Raw genomic sequence first — 17,942 nt, 5'->3', positions numbered from 1 at the left:
CAGTCCCGAACCGAAACTCCTGCGCAGCTCACACAAACTTCTGGCACGAGCTGAGACAGCCGCCCTCCTTCCCGCGGGCCGGCCGCGATGTGCCGGATGAGCGCTGACCTTCCGAGCAGCCCGTGGCTCCGCCGCGAGCCCCGCGAGGACCTGCTGGCGCTGCCGTGATCCGGGACCATGAGCTCGTGCGGGGCCGGTTCGGCTCCAGCTGGAGGGGATTTAAACTACCGCATGTTCACTGTAAGTTTCTCACTGAAGTGTGGAAAGAAAAGGTCCTGCTCGTTGACTTGTGTTGCCTCTTTATTGGCTTCATGCGACAAAACATCCTGCATCTCTTTGCGCGCGCTTGGCGCAGGTGTGCGCCGCGTTCACGCGGGGTTGCCAAGGTACAAACAAACACTGTGATTCGCGCTTTGCCTGAAGGGTTCGTCTGGCAGTTGAAACGTCTGTTATTTGTGTGTGTGTGTGTGTGTGTGTTTCTGTGCTGAAGGTGGAGGGATGTCCGGGCGGAGAGGCCCCCAGGAAGAGGCTCCCCTCCGCGGAGGACGCGCGCTGCAGCAGCCGGCCTCCTCCGGAGGGCGCGGGCTCCGTCTCCATCCCAGAGTCTGAGGAGAAGGGAGGCTTCTGCCGGCAGTGTGTGGAGAAGGTGTCGGAGCTGAGGAGGCAGGCGCTGGCCCTGGCGGACCAGAACTCCCTGAAGGTCGGTGCTGAACGTTTATCCGCTCTTTAACGCATTAATCATTAAAGTGATATTCCATCTGTTTTGCAGTAAATGTATGTTCAAGTCAGAAAGTTTCTCTTTGAAACACTTGTTGCTATGAACTCCTCCCTCCACCTGATCTCACGGGTCCATTTGATGCTCAGACTGTACCTAAAAATCTCCCACAATGCACTGTCAGGGTTGTTTATTGCTCTACTTGACTTCAAATGTTGGCCTTGGATGTGAAAATGGAAGCGTTTGAGACTTTGAAAGTGGCCCATTGTTTGGCCAAACAATGCTTATCTTTTTATTTTGCTGCTGGGCGTGGGGCAGGGGGGGGGGGTCGAGGCGAGCGGGCCGCTCACGTCGCAGACTGAGGAGGAAGTCGGGTCCCAGCCGACCTTCTCGCTCTGCATTGAAAGTGTTCCTGTGCGGCTGCTCCCACTATTCCCACCGCTGTTAAATATAGTCCCCGGCCCCGGGGCCGCTGTTGTTGTGGCGGTGCCTGGCTCGGCTCGGCCCCCCCCCCCCCCCCCCCCCCCCCCCCCACCGGATTGCCTCTTTGTTGTCTCGGGGTGAGATCGAGTTACGGCTCTTCCAGGTTCGTCCCCGAACGGCGGTCCCGGAGCGGCGGAGACGCCTGCATGTGTGGTCCGCTCTCCGCCGTATCAGATCCACCTGCAGGGATCAGGTCCATCTGGCCTGTAAACACATTCAGGGAACCCCTCATAGACCTCCTCGGGACCCCTCCTGGTATTTGGTGCCCCCCCCCCCCCATTCTGCACTTGCTGATGGCTTAATTGGACGTTAATGCCGGGGTGGTAAACGCTGATGGCCGGGATGGTGTCGGTTTCTCCGGGCGAGGGATAATAAAGCCACTGTCCTCTGCGAGTTTGGAGCGGCTCACCTGGAAGGACGCGGTTCTGGACGATCGCTTCCAAATGGCGTCCTCTGGGGGTCGGCGGGGTCGTTCAGGTGCTCCGGTTCGGCCGGTGTCGCGTCTGCGGTCGTCATGGGAAAAACAGGAGCGACGGCTGTTTACCACACTTCCCCTCGCTCGCCATCTGCCCGCCTCACCGTTCTCTTTTTCTTTTTGCGAAAAGGAAGTGGGCTCGGTCCCCAGACATCCCCCCGACCCCCCCCCAGCCTGCCGGTACACTTATTGTTTGAATACAGTCGTAGTAGCAAGCAGATAAAAATGGTAGGAAGAGTGTTTGGGTGCAGCGAACGTGCTTCCAGACGCGAAAGCGGGAAAAGAGGGAAAGTTGACTTTTCACACACAACAAAAAAAAAAAAAAACTCCCAGACAGGCTCTCGTATTTTCCTGTTTGGGTCTGAAGTCGGGGAAGTAAAAGGCCTTTTCCTTCAGCACGGCTCTGAGGTCGGAAGCCGACAATAGAGGCAACGCTGTGAAAGTGTTTCTGGACAATTTGCTGCGTTCGCATAAAGAAAAAAGGCAAATGAAAACGTTTCTTCCTGAAGTTTCTGAAGCTCCGTTTCCATGTTTTCAAGTGAAAATGCAAAGATTTTGTTGTGTTTTGGGGCCCCGATTACATGACAACAGTGTTCGGATCAAGTTGAAAATGTAACTTTTTAAGCGTTCATTATGAAAATAAACAGCTCCCACTAGTGGCCCAACATGAAAACTACATCGTTTTTCAAAACGTTTTTGTGTAAATATGAAACTTTTTGAAACATTGTCATGTAAACGGGCCAAGAGTTATGCTCAGTGACTTTAGAGTATGTGAGCATCATCTGCAAAACTTCTCCAACTGATAAAAAATGACGTCCTTAAAGAGATACTTCAACATTTTGGCAAATTGGCCCATTTAGCGCAATTCCTTAGTCATTTCGAACAGCATACTTACTTTTTTGTGAGGGCGAGCTGTTGTTTATTCAGAGGTGAGTCGGGGAAGGTTTTCGGGACGGACACAATGGAAGTGGACGGTATTTTTGCTTCCCCTCGTCAAACTCATCAAATTCACAATCCAACAACCCCAAAACACTTTGGTGGACACGTTATAATCCGCACATTCACTACGCTGTGAAATATTAATGCAAAATTACAAGATTGAGTTGTTTATGCGAAGATTGCTAAGACGGAACTACTTACTAAACATGGTGTCTGGGCGTAGTGATTTCAAAAGAAAAAGTAGTTCCCAGTATTTGCTTCAGTGTCGTAACGCCACAATATTATTTGTTGGTGCGGATTATAACGTGTCCACCAAAGTGTTTTGGGGTTGTTGGATTGTGTATTTGATGAGTTTGACGAGGGGGAACAAAAATACCATCCACTTCCATTGTGTCCATCCCGAAAACCTTCCCCGACTCACCTCTGAATAAACAACAGCTCGCCCTCACAAAAAAAGTAAGTATGCTGTTCGAAATGACTACGGAATTGCGCTAAATGGGCCAATTTGCCAAAATGTTGAAGTATCTCTTTAAAGTTCTCAGAATTATTTGATGATTTAGGTCCGTTTCTAATTCCTGCATGAGCAGATGAGGAGAAACAGTCTGACAGAAAAGCCAGAAGTACAGGTAGAAACAGGAGCGGCAACCTTCAGATTGGATCTAATCGGGGGAATTCACCTCTTTAATTTGCATAATTAAAGCCTAGAATGAGGAGCGAGTGGCAGAGCAGACAGTCTGGGTTCAATAATTGTAGACTGCTCTCGTTGTGGCTGGACACGGCGGCTCTCTCAGCTGTGATATGAAGGAAGACGATCGCTTCAATCTCCACTTCTGAGAAACCAATTAGCTTCTTACTGTAATTAGAGGATCTGCCGGCGGTCGGCACAGACAGGCAGATCCAGATCCAGATCCAGCTCCTCCGGGCCGTCAGTCCTCTGGGCTCCCTCACCTCGCTGTTTTGGTTTTGTCTGATTAAAGACGAGGGACGGCGCTTCTGTCTGGATGCCGTGAACAATGGAGAATCAACAGGAAGTGGAGCCGGGTCTCTTTTATGGAGCTGTTGTGTTTCTGTAAAGGCGGTCGTCCCCGCTGTAATTTACCTCTGAACATCAAGGCCGCATTTACGCGACGTTTTCAAGTGAAAATACTAAACCTTCACAGCATTCCTGCACCTCGGAGGATCGCATGTTGGCTCTGCGCCTGATAAATCCCTCCATGGCTCTGCTCCACGTCTCCTAATCTTCATATCGAGTCTCGTATTCATGTTCGTCTGAACTCTCAGTGAATTAAGTTCAGTGCTTTAAACTTTAATGCGTGGCTTTCCTTCACACAATTACAGAGCCATTAAAACTCTTCCAGCCCGACGCTGAGCGGGATCAGTGAGGAAGTGAGCCTGAATACGATGAATACTGAGACCTCTGAGCGAGAGAGCGCTGGATGTTCCCCCCATTAGCATGCCGGCTCATTAACCCAGGATGTCCTGGAATATCTGGATTAAGTGGAGCTTTTGGAGGTTGAGGTCAGCGGCAGGTGGACCCCCCCCTCTCGATGACCTCTGACCTGCACAGAGCAGGTTCTAATGACTTGTGAATCCAGTTCAGACGCCATGCCCTGCTGATGTATGCACAGTGTGTCGCGGCCCATTATGGATGGTGTGTGTGTGTGTGTGAGTGTGTGACCATGAATGTGGCTGCACAAATTAATTTGCACCGTGAGGCCTTTTGCCAATTTTTTCTTTTTTCTTTCCATGTTGTATTCATAAATTATGGGAACAGTAATTTTCCTCAAATGACTCGTTGCGATTCGTGTTTGATTTGTTTCTGCTGCGCTGCCCGTTCGACCCTCCGTCCACTCGCCGTGCGCACACTTGTTAGTGGATGTGTGCGAGTGTTTGGAAATCAGCTTTTCTTCTTCCTGAAGCACCGGGGAAAGGAAATTAATCAGCCCTGTGTCATCTCACAAATATTTCCCAGCCGAACGGCCATGGACCGGTGAAGGCTTGGCTCTGATTTGTGCAGAAACAAAAAAACACTTTCTATTTTTTTTTGCTTTGCTGGTGAGGGTAACGTGCACAGATGAGTGAGTTTGTGCAGCCTGGCTGCTGCTTCTGGCTGCTTCTCCGCTGTCGGCTGACCCCGGACCCTGCTGTCAGTCTTTGTACGAGCTTCGGGTTTCGGGGCGGGGGGGGGGGGCGACCTGGGCTGGAACAGGTGTGAGCTGCCCGGTTCGCCGCAGGAGGCTGGACGACGTGGACAGAGTGAGTGGCAGAAAAAAAAAAAAGAAAAAGAAGAAGAGGCAAACGTGGGAACAAAAAGCCCTCCGGCTGTGAAACTCGAGCCGACGTGGAGTTAAAACAGAGCATGACCATATTATTTTATTCACCTCTAAGCACCTGAGCCCCGGAGGCTGTCTGACGTGTGTGTGTGTGTGTGTGTGTGTGTGTGTGTGAGGAGGCTCTGCTCGGTCGCTGCGTGCGGTGCGACTCCTGCTTTATGGCATGTGGCTGTATTAAACTGCGGAGCAATAATCTGGAGTCAAGTGGTGCAGAGACCACAGACATCCGTCATGCTGCCGCCGCCGCCGCCGCCGTCCTGTGTACGTGCCTTGGCGGCACGCGGTTGTTCTCCGCCGTGTTGCATTCGTCCCCACAGCTTCATCCGTTCCCTTTTAAGGGCCGAGAGCCGCGGCGCTTCCCTGATAGACCCCGGCACCAGATGTCTCCAGCTGTCCTCCTCTTCGGCTTTTCTCGGTGTGATTCTAACTGTATAACAGTGTCGTTCGGCGGCTCCGCTCGGCTCAGCCGGTCTTTTGTCGCCGGCGAAGTGCAGTTTGCGACCAAACCAGCGGGGAGGAGAGAGACCAGGGAGGAAGACGGAGGCTAAAAGTGACGTGTGGGTTTTGAATACGTAGCTTTAATGCGTCACTACAGTCACTCTCGTGTTTCCAGTGTGAGTGTTTGTGGGGAATGACAGTAGAAACGGGTTTCAACACAGACTCGGTTAACCTCCAGGTTCTCGTCTTTATTTACCTCGGACTCTGGTGGAACGATCCTGTCAGGAGCTAAGCGGCTGAAGAGCTTCTCATTGGCTCCCGTCCCCTCGCTGCTCTGAAAGCACCTCCACTGGACGCACAACCTCATTTCCTAACCTCCGAGCCTCCCCGGGACGGAGGCCACATCTCCGCCGCCGTTTCATTTTACATCTTTAATTTAGAGAGCAGAAAGCGAATTGACCCCAATTGTTGCCGGCCGCTCCGCTACTTATCGGGATTGCGGGGGTAAACTGCAGCGAGGCAGAGAGCAGGAAATGGGTTCATGGGGGACGGGCGGCGGCGGCGGCGGCGGGGCCCTCGCTCGTCACCTTTCATCAGGCCGGCGCAGGAATCTGCAGGAGGAGCTGGAGGAATCCTCCACCTGGAATCGCTGCCGTTCCGGCGGTTCAAGAGAAAACGCATTTTAGTTACAAACAGACACCAGAAAGACGCTGCTGCTGAAGTCCAGATGTTACCTGTGGAGGTGGGCGGAGCAAAGAGGGATCGGCTCGCCGTAACGACGCCCGTCTGAACGGATCGGGCGCCACAAAGAGCCAGCCTGGAACGAGACAAAGGCGTGACAGAGCGGCGTGCTGCAGGTCTGCGAGCGCAGCCTCGCCGCCACAAATGTCACTGAACAAGGAACGCAAATGCAACAAGAAGAGGAACTAGCGGGGAATTAATCACTCTGGCTTTTTAATTCTGGGGCGAGCCGACATGTGGTTGTGTTTGTTTCTTGGGGGGGGGGGGGGGGGGGGGGGGGGGTTCCCGGCGCTCGGCTCCATATGTCACGGTGAAGTGAGACGCGCACGATCCCAGCAGACTGCGGCTCATTATTGAGTCTGATTCAGAGTATTGGAGAAACATAGTTGTTGAGATAAATTCTCAACACGCCGCGCGGAGTCGGAGGTAATCTCCTGCTGGCTCGGCGGAACGCGCCCGCTTTGACAGCAGGCCCGGCGGCGGCGGACAAATCGCCCGGCTTATAGCAATGTGCTGAAAGGGGATGCCAGCGCGGCGCAGCGCTGCCAAGATGGATCTGCAGACAGCAAAGCCCCGGCTGTCTGGGCGTGTCCGCCCCGCTCTGGGCGAACAGCGGATCGGTTGAGTGTTCGACTTGACTTCCGCCTGCTTTCTCCTTCTCTTTGGCTCGAGTTCACGGAGAAGCTACCTCTCACCTGCCGGCGTTTTCGAGGACGCGGCAACGCAACGCTGAGACCTGTGGAAAGTCCCTCCGGGGGCCTTCAGGCCCCGGCAGCCTCTGTTTGACCCGCAGCAGTAAAAGTGCGGCTGCGGTTTGCAGCTGCTGTTGAAGCGCACCAGCCTTGCTTTCAAGTCATATTTCTCTATTTGTGTCCGGGTGACAGTATGCACGCGTCCCCCTCGCCCTTCTATTTGTGTTTGTGTAATAGCAGACGGACGGCGGCGGCCCCGCGCTGCGATTGGTGGACGGCCGGCGCTAACTCACGCGGCCGGACTGCCCGGCGATGCTTTGTGCTATTCTTTATTGTCAGCGGCTCGTTCGGATACGTATATAGTGCTCCATAAATCCTGCCGCCGCGCAAGAAACGCCAGTCAAAGTTCACGCCGCTCATGTTCATTTCATGCTTGAGCCGTCCGGCCGGGCGAGCGAGGACGGGCGCGCGCGCGCGCGCGCGTGTGTGTGTGTGTATTGATGATGTGCGAATGTGCGTGTAAGTACCGGGGGGGAGAGAAGAAAGAGATGGAGCACATGCAGAGTCCCTCCATCCTTTCCTATTTGGCGCAGAAGTCATCCATCTTTCTGCTCTTAACTGCGACCAATTTATGATTGCATTATTACCGCCGGTGTTTTATCCTCATTCTGCAGCCGGGGCCCGGTGGAGGTCTGCGCGATGGAGAAGGTGATGGAGAAGGTGACACTGCACCACTGAAACGGCGCTCTCAGACGTCCTGAGGAACTTGGCTTGAAAAGATTTTGGGCTCAATTCATTAAAATCCTAAAGAAATACTGCTGAACTGCAATGATGGAGCGTTCCCAAAAACTCAGTCATCTTTATTTCATTGACACTGCTTTCACCTTACCCATAACTTATCTTTAAATAGCATTAAAAATTTCTAATTTTACTCCCGTTATGTCTCCTCCTGGGTGAAAAACACCGTCAGTGAATATCCAAACGGGACGAAGCCGCCGTTTGTGTCTGCGTCTTTGTTATTCTGTCATCATTAAATGACTTGACTCAGTAATTTGTCTGCTGACATTTTAAAGGAAATGGCACAGCCCCGAGTTCTACCGAACGGCGACCAAGTTGCTGTTATTCCCGTGGAAAACTGTGTCGCCGAGTTTCTGGACAGACGCGGCGCTGGAAAGGTCAGCGGCGGCCGTATGGATTTTCATAATGGATTTTCTCCGCAGAAAAGTCAATCAGGACTCGGGAGCTGTGCTGTTTGTGCTGCTTTTGCTTCACGCTCACCTGCTCTGGGGATGAAAGGCGAGGCGGTGGGAAGCACTGGTTCGATCTCCGGAGATCTCCGGTTCGATTCCAGTTCGATTCAACGAAATGTTGCGTTTTCGTTTCGGAAAAGTTTTGAAAACTGTGTCCGTTTACACTGAGACGGCAGAAACTCTCAAAGCAATGCCGTTTTGCTGGTCTAAACTACAAAATGTTTCCAGTCGCTTCTTCTCGTTTCGACAGAACCTCAAGCTGAGGCGGAACTTGCCGGAGGGACGGCTCATCCTTCTTGTTTCGCTGAAGTGCTTTCCAAAGCAGATAAGCCTGAAATAAAACTGGAATCACCTGCTTCATACAACACTTAAAAGCCTTATATCTCATATTTACTTCTTCCTCTGATCCCTTCAGACGAGAGCGATAAAACGGGAGAAGCAACACGGCGTTTCTCTCCGGGACGCCGTGCCTGTAAACTTTGTTTAAAGTAGATAAAAGTGTTGTGTCGTACACGAGCGATAAAACCCGTGTCCTCACCGCTGGCACCTGGAAAAACCAAACCTAGATAATTAGATTTACGCTCGGATCAGCAGATATTTCCTATCTGGAGAGATGCGGCGTCTTAAAGTGTCCATTGCTCCCAGCAGAGGCCCGAGGAGTAAACCTTCCCCTGCTCCGCTCCCATTAATAGATCCGTCCTTTATGCTTCCTTTCTTGTTACTGCCGCTCTATTTTATGATGTCAGTCTCTTTGTTGAAGAGCTCTGGGCTGTTTTATCTCCTTCGTGTGTGTCGGGCACTTAAACTTAAACCTCTGTGTTTACGAGTCCCACACAGCCTCTCCTTCCTCGCCGCTCGCCGCTCGGCTTCGGCTCTGCGTCGTCTATAAAAGCCGGGGATCGTCCTCGGCGTTCTGCCGGCTCGGAGCGGCGTCAGAAGGAGCCGGAGAGCGGGTTTACGGCGTTGACGGCAGCCTCTCCTGACGGCTGCTCTCTGGCCTAATTGGCCGCTTCGCCCTTTTGCTTTCATTTTCTGTGCAGCTCCTTTCTTTCCCCTCCCCGTCTGTGCCGGCGTTTCTTTGTGAGGTTGTCATCGGTAATGGAGCGGCTCTCGGCTCCTCCGCTTCCTCTGCACCGCGGCGTTTCACCCCTCAGACCCGTTCAAATCGGAGCCGCTGTTTACCGCCCCGAATTTATGCATCAGACGCAAACATCGCTGGAATGCCTTTGAACGTGTCTGTGCAGCGCGGAAACGCCGCGCAGACGGAGGGAAGCTCTCGGGGAGAGCACACCTGTGCTCGTGGCCTCGGACGGTTCCTGCCGGGCTTCACTGGATGTTGTTCTCTGTCCTTTGACCTCTTGCCCTCTGCATCCTCCAGGAGCAGCGGCTCTGCAGGAAGTGATATAAAAACCCGACGGGTCTGTAAACAGCGTGATTTAGAGGTCCTATTTTTAGAGTCTGCGATTAGATCAAAGTTCTCGTCGTTCAGTAGTTTCTGTTTGAAGTCGGCCTGCCCAGTGTGCAGCAGATAGATCACGGACTGTCTGAATGAGGCCCGGGAGCCACAGGTTGAATCACAAAGGCAATAAAATAAAAAAAATCCCACCAAAATCAACAGTTTTCTTGTGACATGCTGCAGGGTTGAGCTGCAGATGTCGGGGTCACGGGGAAGACTGGGAGAAAGTCACAGATGGTCTGTTTAGACTGAAACAGACCATCTGTTAATGGACAGTCGCCTCATATTTATGGGTCAGGAGAAAGAGCACTGTTATTCCTGAATTCAACCTCACTGAATATCGCATGTTCACTGGATAAAGGTCAACCTTGAACCGTTTCTGGAAAGAAAACAAAATCGGTTTTCACTTGAAACACTGTCGTGTAAACGGGGCCTTATGGTTTCTGTGTTCATGTGAAGCTGGATGAGACGCTGGAGCCTCAGGTCACCGTCCTCCCTGCGTTTCCGGCCAGAAGTGGGTGAATTCTCACATCTTTGTTTGTCTTTCTCAATAAAATCAACCCCCAGTGAGATCCGCTCTTCTTCCGCTCCCCTCATTCATCCATTCAGTGGCCGATATACAATCCGGAGTGAGTTTATTTCAAGGCGAGACCTCGGTCACACGCGCCGCCGTCGACCTTCTGCGTCGGCTTTTGCGATATGGACTATTACTGTCTTCTTTTAAACTTGATACGGCGATCAATGGAAGTTTCCAGCTTTATTCTTCCCCATTTCTCCCTTTTCATGTTCTCCCTGTGACCCGTCTGCCCCGCGCCACAAAGGAAAACCATTTTCCGCGCTCTTCCGCCGAGTCTCTGTGCGTTTGATTGCGAGGGTTCCTCCTCCGGCGCGCATTCAGCGCCGTCACACGGTCATTACCACATCCACACAGCGAGACGGCGTCCGTCCGCTGACCCCTCGTCCCACGCTGGGCATTTATGTCTTTATCTCTTTGTGAGAGGGGAGCTGTTCTGGCGGCGGCGTCCAGTGGAGGAGGGGGGACCAGGGCACACTTGAACTCCCACGGAAGCGGTCACCGGAGACCCCCTTCTGAACTGGATCTGACCCGGAGGCTTTACCTTCCAGGTCGGTTCGTCCTCCTTTATGCGTCGTCTCTGTTTGCCGGGCAGGTATGGACGAGCTCGACATAAAGATGTGTTTTTGTTGTTTGTTTTTTTTTTTTCCAAGATGCTTCTCAGACGAGATTGCGGAAGAGAAAGTGTTTTCTGCTTGAGTTGCTCGGTGATGGCGGGCGCCGTAAAAACCCTACAGTAGCCGTTGAGAGCCGCCGCCTCACAATGCTTAATTAGCTCGTAAACAAAGGTCCGGGGGGTGGGGGCGGGGGAATCAGAAGGGACAATCAAAGCGTCCCGAACCCTTTGAGCTTCACCCACCGTCAACAAAGCCTCCTCTAATGGCCTCGCCGCTCCACTTGTTGTGTCTCACGGCGGTGCGCTTCCTGACGACATGAAAGGCGCGCATACCGAGAAGCAACGCTGGCTTCTGCCCGCCCGGCCCGGCCCTTCCTCTCCCCGCCAGATATTGACATTGCCTGCGAGTTCACCTCCTCGGCTTTCATCCCCCCCCCCCCCCCCCCCCCCCTTCAGCGCGGTGTCCGTGACTTTGGTGGTCTGCTTTTACGGCGTTCCTCTGCCGGCACGCCGCTGGGAGCCGGGAGGAAGCGCCGGGCTCTCTGCAGCCCGTGCCAGGCTTCGGGAAAGGTTATTCCAGCTCGCTGTGATAACAGGTGTGTGTGTGTGTGTGTGTGTGTGTGTGCTCGTGCGTCACACTGGCTTGATGTCCCTGTTTTCACTAGCGCCTGGCTGTATTATTTTTCTTTTTTTTTTTTGGTGTGTTTGGACACGCGGCCCTGTAAAGAAAACAGCCGACACACGAGGACGGCTGGGCGGCGGGTCGGAGGCGATCCCTGCTTGTTTGTGCAACTCCTGTTATCATCTCCTGTTTCCTGTCAAAACAGGAAAAGACAGGGGCGAAAATGGAGGCTAGGAAAGTGCACCGCCTTGATGTGAGTTGGCTGGAGGTCCGGCTCCGCCTGACAGCGGCCCCCGCCGGCCAGGAAAAACAGGCCCGCTCTGGGCGTCGCCCGCCCCGGGATCCTCCGCCACGCTGTTATTTTTATCACTTTCACAACACAAAGAGAGGGATGCTTTTCCCAGCTGTTGACACGGGTCCGGGTCATTTTCGTCGAGGGGGTGGGGGTGGGGGTTTGGGGGGAGGGGGAGCATCTGGACTGGAGGCCTCACATGATCACAGCCTGCTGAGGGAAATCCTCTGTGACGCTTTGCTGATGATGAAAGTGGGACAGTCGCGTTCTCTGGATGATCCCGAGACCTCGATCCTGTCATCTTACAAGGACTTAAAGGGGCGTGCTAAGATGATGTGGAATTCTGTCATGGTTGTGTTTGTCTTTATTGCAGTACTGATAAAAATCATCGTTTCAGTTGGGCGCCATCATGGACGCTCCGCCTCTGGATCTGTCGTTGCTTCACAGCAGCATGGCGTCTTCTCTCTCTCTCTCTCACACACACACTCAGTCGACCTGCTAAATGCTGTTTTATGAGGTGAAGCTCTGAGTGCGTTCCAGTCGGAGCCGCCGCCGAGGTGGAGGCGGCGGGTTTCAGTCGATGGCGCTGCAGGTCCGCGCCGACGCGGCCGAATGAGAGGCCACGGCCGGTTGATTAGGGAGCCGGCTGATTATTGACTGGCGAGAAATGATCAGCGCCTCCTGCTCCGCTGCGCCCGGGGAGTCCCAGCGCGCAGCAGAGAGCGGCTCTTGTGGAATTTCAAGAGTTCGAAGGCGGAGCTACGTTTGTCTCTAAAAACGGAGCCTCGTGCCAGAGAACGCTGCTGTCACTTTCTGTTTTGGTTTCCAAACCAGGTTGTGTTGAGACCTGCGCGGCCTCGGCGACTGGAACATCACCTTGCTGCCGCTGAATTTTTTTAAAAAAATGTCTTCCTCCTGCGATGTTTGAGGAGCATGAGATCAGACAGGTAATCACGAGCGGCGGCTCCCTCGGCACGCCGCGGCGGTATTGGCAGCGGGGTCGATGTCATCAACGGGGGAGGTCGGAGTTCATTTGTCTTCCCTGACAGAGCTTCAGGTGGAGCGGCGGCGCTGCGGCACGACGCCACGCCTACCCTGACCTCCTCGAGTCGCACAATTAGTTACCCTCTGACCCCACGGTCCCACAATCAAACCTCCGGCGTGGGCCGGGCATGCGCCTGCATCCATACACCCACATACCTGTGTGTGTGTGTGTCTTTATTCTTTCCTTATTCTGTTTTATCCTTCTTTAATATCCTTCTACTCTGTTCTGCTCGGTGTAATGAGTCCAGCTGCTGGAGTCCTGCCTAAATATTTACACAGCGCCGTTACCGATCCATCTGTCTCTTCCCGGCTCTCTGCCGCTCATAAAAACTTGAAGGAGTGGTTAATTAGCGTCGGTCTGACTCTGCACCTTTTCCCCCGAGTCGCCGCTCCGCTTCCCTCCCTCGGTAAGCCGAAGCTCATCGCTCAGGCCTCGCGGAGGCAGATGATTGCCATCGTACCCTTGAGCCAAGCGTATAAATCTCCCGGCGGGCTGGAGCGCTACACTTCCGCCGTGTTCGACGTCGCCTGTCCTTGTGCGCACGGCCGAGCCGCGGCTCCTCCGTCAGGCTCTGCGTGAGATCTGCTGTGTTGTGACATTTTAAAGAAGTGGACTGAAAACGCCCGAAGAAGCAGAATTCAGAAGAGGGAGAGCTGAAGGTTATCTCTTCATTTCACCCCCACGTGACGACGGAGGCACTCCTCCTGCTTCTTTCCTGCTTTGTTCTCAGAAATAGAGTCAGATAGGTTTGTCTAACAGAAACGAAAGGCAAGAACTGACAGTATCGGTGTGTCTCCAGTCCAGAAGTTTACTTTTTTGCAGCTTTATAATTTGATTTGAGACACATAAACTATACAAGTGAAAAACAGCTAAATGGAAGCACACATTCGTGGTACTTCCTGGTTTAAGTAGCTCCTCCAGTGTTGCAGGCCGCGGGGTTATTCCCAGGATGCTATTGTTCAGAAAAGACAAAAGTGGCAAAATGTGCATGTGAAAAATTTTTGATAAGCGAAGCATTTTTCTACTGGAGTGAATGAAAATCCTTCAGACTCAGTAAGTGGATTAGCGCTTATTCTCCAGCCAGATAGTCCAGCCTACTTCCTTATCTCACCCAGATTCAACCCAGTGTGTCTAGACGTCTCAATTAGCAAGGAGAGGGGGAAGAAACAGCCAAAACAGATACTGGTTAGCGCTTATCTGTGCTTGTTTTTGTATCCGCACTCCCAGCAGCCTTCAGTGCGAGCGTCTCATAAACAGACGGCAGTTTCCCATTAGCGCGGCCCTTCCCGGCTGAAAGCCCTGGGCTGATGTTTAAATTTCTATTATTAGTGATAATTGTGTTCTCTGAGAAGTCACTGGCATGGTAATGACATCTTTCATGATAAATTAGCATCCGCCGGTTCTCGCCGCCGTACCTACACGAGGCAGTGGCGGCGGCTCCATTGTTCTGCCGAACGCGCCGCGGCTTTGTGCGGCACAAAGCGTGTCACTCTCCGAGACGGCGCTCGACGCGCCGGCGGCTCGCCGTTCGCCCGGCGAACGCGGCCGAGCAGCCGAAAGCGCGGGGGTGACCCCGGGTTAGCCTGTCGCACACGGGCCGCTCGCCGTGCCTCTTCACGTGGAGCTCGTGAATCTGCGCTGCGTTCGTGAAGAACACGTAGAAATGATGAATTCTCATCACGCTGCAGATGTGCGGACTGAGACCTTTTTCCCATTATGGAAGCTGGAGGTTGTTGATGAAGTACTGTATGCAATTACTTCTGTTTGAGCATGAGTAACTCCCCTCTGCACGCGCCTCCGATAATTAACGGCTCACGTGCGCGCTCCGCGTCTGCCGTGGCGCGTTAGCGTCCGCGGCAGCGGCGGCGGCGGCGGCGACAGAGGGAGTCTCTCGGCGGAGATTAGCTGCCATAAGCTTTCAGCCGCGGTTTGTTTTCTCTCTCTAAATAAACGGCGCTCCCCCGGTCCGGGCGCTGGAACTGCAGCGCGGCGGCTCGGGCGGAGGGGAAGCAGGTGGCCGCCATCACCGCACACACACACACACACACACACACACACACACACACACGCACACACACTGAAAAAGAGGACCGAAACTCAAGTGCTTCGGGACTGTTGGAGGGAGCCATTGTATCAGGATCATCTGCAGGCCGATGAGGGTTTTAAAGTGGCCACTTGGGCAAAAAATAGATCTTTTAACAAGCTTTAGTGGCTGGTCGGGAATGCTGAGAGCTGTTTCAGTTTCAATGTGCAACACTCTGCTGTGCATGTGGAAGATTTCAGCATCGGGTCCTAAATGGGCCATTTCAGCATTTTAATTCAAGTGGTGGTTTGGTTTTAAATGTGCATCTTTCTGCGGGGGGGGGGGCAGGCTTTTCATTTCAGCGTCGGGTTAAACGGAACTTTATTTGACCACAAAAACACACATTTGTAGAATCATGTGCAGCGTTGGGAGGTTTCATCCTCATCCTGTGAGTACTCCACATAAGAATCCCCATTTTTCATTATCCCTGCTCTCCACGAACGTGCCAGACGGTGTGTTTCCCCCACCCCCCCCACCCCCTCCTCCCGGTAACCTCCCTCCCCCCCCGGTCTGTCCTTGCTTTCACCTGCAGCTTTACAGCGGCACCTGGCTCCCGCCGCTCCGGCTCGCCGGCTGAATCTTTCATTGTGTACCCACTCTGGTGGGTTTCCACCACGAGACCCTCCCCGCGCCAGAAAACCAGCCCTTTTAATTAGAAGCAGCACGGGCGCCGGTGAAAACACACGGTGAAAACACACGGCGCGAACCGTGCGTCCTGGCGGGGAGAACGGTTGCTCCCTCTTCCTGTTGTTCTCTCCATCCAGAGCCGTGTTTTATCTCTCAGATCAATTTCACAACGAGGTGGAATCATGATGTTTAATGGAGACGTCTTCCTGGCTGAATCCAGACGCTCTGACCTGAGGCGTGGAGGCTGTTGGCTTTGAGTCCACAGAGGAGGGAGAGGGAGAGAGAGAGAGAGAGAGAGAGAGAGAGAGAGAGAGAGAGAGAGAGAGAGAGAGAGAGAGAGAGAGAGAGAGAGAGAGAGAGAATGAAGTCTGTCCAAACAGTCTGAAAGGCCCTTGTTTTCTTATGTGCGTGAGCGAACAGGAAAAGGTAATTAACTGGCCAAGTGGCGAAAGGCTGCAGTGATGGATGGGTGTGGTGCGAAGAGACAGCCACATGAGAGGCAGCAAACACACGCACACACACACACACACACACACACACACACACACACACATGCATTTTTCATTTTACGTAAGGGCATGCGGAGCGGGGCTCTGATTTAATTACTCTTCCACCGAACATGTGCGTCTTGCCGGGCCTGCGGTGGGAGGAGTGCTGATCAATGGGACGTCCATATGGAGCGGCGCCGCGTCGCCATCGCGGCTCGTTAATGGTCGCTGGGCGGTTCGGTAAAGACTGGCGAGCGCTAACGTCTGACCTCATCCATGTTTGACCCCCGGGGTCAAAAGATCGGCGGCCTTCCTGCCTCTGACGGACGGCGACATCTGTTTTTATGGATGATAAGAGGAGCGAAATGTAAATTGAGCTGCGTGACTCCGCAAGTTATCTCCGCATAAAGTGACTTCAAGCAGTATATAGAAAGAAACGGAGGTCCGTTCTGAGCTGCAGGGTGAATCTGCATTGTGTAAAGAACACAAAGGAGACACTGCAGAAGCCATTTCTTTCATTCAGAACTGATTTGCATAGTTCTTTCAGTTTGGACTGAGCGGCAGCCGATGTGTTAGATTGCCCAGCTCAGTCAGAGAAATTGCATTAGTCATTGGTTGGATCACAGCGTTCCTCCTATTTTCATCAACGTAGCACTGAATTACTCTTTTACTGAATTACTTTTTTAGGTTATTTGTGTCTTCAAAGATCTGGACTTTAACTTTGCAAAAACTGCAGCAAACTCTTGTTTTTCTTGTATGCAAGTGAAAAAAACTCACCAGCATTCTCTAGTTTCGATATATATTCTCTATATCGCAGTAATGCTGCAATAATCAGCTGTCTGGACGATCTTATCCAAAGGAAAACGCTGTCGGATCTCAGAACGAGTCCATTTTTCAGAAGTCAGTTGAATGTGAGTTTTCATAATGTGCTCGTATTTACCCGCTAAACTTCTCGCTGTTCTGCTGCTTCGGACCCGTGAAGCGACGATGGAGACGGATCCGGTCCCAGACCTGGGACGGGCTGCGGACCCGATGGCTGACGGGGCGGACAGGTGGCGCTCTCGTGTGTTGGGAGTGTCCCTGAGGGGTGAAGCCTGTTTACATTTGGTGTCAGCGGTTCACGGAGAGTTGAGGCGCTGAGTGCAGACAGATTGACATCAGTCTGGGAGCTCCTCTCCAGCAGATGCTGGCTGCTCGCTGATCTGGCTGCTCACTTTGGGGAAGACGGATATAAAAGTCTCTGAACGAGGTAATCTGTTTAGTCTCTGTGAAGGGAAGTTTGTTCGTTGCTGTTGACATTATACTTGCTAATCTTTCTCAGGAGAATGCAACTTTAACTTTTTAATGGCGGAAATCGTGACTTTGAGCATAAACAGTAATTTGGGTAGACGCTAACTTTTGTTTTCGCAGCCGAGCTTTCTTTTAGCCGCGTGATTTATTGAAGCTGTCAGGCCAAAATGCTTTAAAATGGGAGAAGAATCGGGGAGGCGGTGGAACGGAGAGACCACGGCCTCTGAGAAGCAGGAACAGAATCGATTCTGCTCCCGTATCTCTCCCCGAAGCTTCAGATAACAGGATGAGAAACTAAACGCAGTCTCACTTTGACAAAAGCCGCAGTCTCACATTAGGGATGCAGCAGATGCGTCGGAGATATTTCATCATGATTTGACGGAATCCTATTGTGCTGCGATGAAAACCCCAGAGAGCCGCGGACAAATTAGGCGGGCCGGATTGACGGGATGAATGAATTCATTACTGCAGACGTGCATGCCTCCACTCCGCTTCAGTGGAGGCAGCAGAGGCAGAAGTCTTTATTACAGGTTTGCTGGGTCTCGCCGAGTCAGCAGACAAACATCTGTTTGATGTGATTTGTTCCACCGTCCCGCCGAGCTGAATGGCGGGCCGGTGCGACATCCTGAGTCATTGTCTTCTCTGCCTCCGAGCAGGCGGCGGTTAAATTTAACGGTCTGCATCCCAGTTCTGCCGGCTGGCCCTGACTTCCAGTCGGTCTCAGGCGGGTCGCGGCGGCGGCGGCGAAGGCGGCTGGGGAAAGTTGAGAAAGAGCACGGGGGC

General features: G+C 52.8%; 1 protein-coding gene across 2 annotated transcripts in view; it reads left to right on the top strand.

Moving 5' to 3' along the window:
* Nucleotides 1-17,942, top strand: part of kif26ab (kinesin family member 26Ab) — a 67,508-nt gene that overhangs the window by 1,919 nt on the left and 47,647 nt on the right. The window contains exons 1-2 of one of the 2 annotated variants that reach the window (XM_030116584.1): nt 90-240; nt 491-700. In XM_030116584.1, the coding sequence (XP_029972444.1) occupies nt 178-240; nt 491-700 (273 nt within the window). In that variant the 5' untranslated portion in view covers nt 90-177. Of the gene's footprint in view, nt 1-89; nt 241-490; nt 701-17,942 lie in introns of those variants that run through there. The other variant, XM_030116583.1, reaches the window with a different exon arrangement.

The sequence above is a fragment of the Salarias fasciatus genome, chromosome 19, assembly GCF_902148845.1.
Source record: "Salarias fasciatus chromosome 19, fSalaFa1.1, whole genome shotgun sequence".
Lineage (NCBI taxonomy): Eukaryota > Metazoa > Chordata > Actinopteri > Blenniiformes > Blenniidae > Salarias > Salarias fasciatus.
The sequence above is the reverse complement of the archived record's forward strand: the minus strand, read 5'-3'. Positions and strand labels throughout refer to the sequence as shown.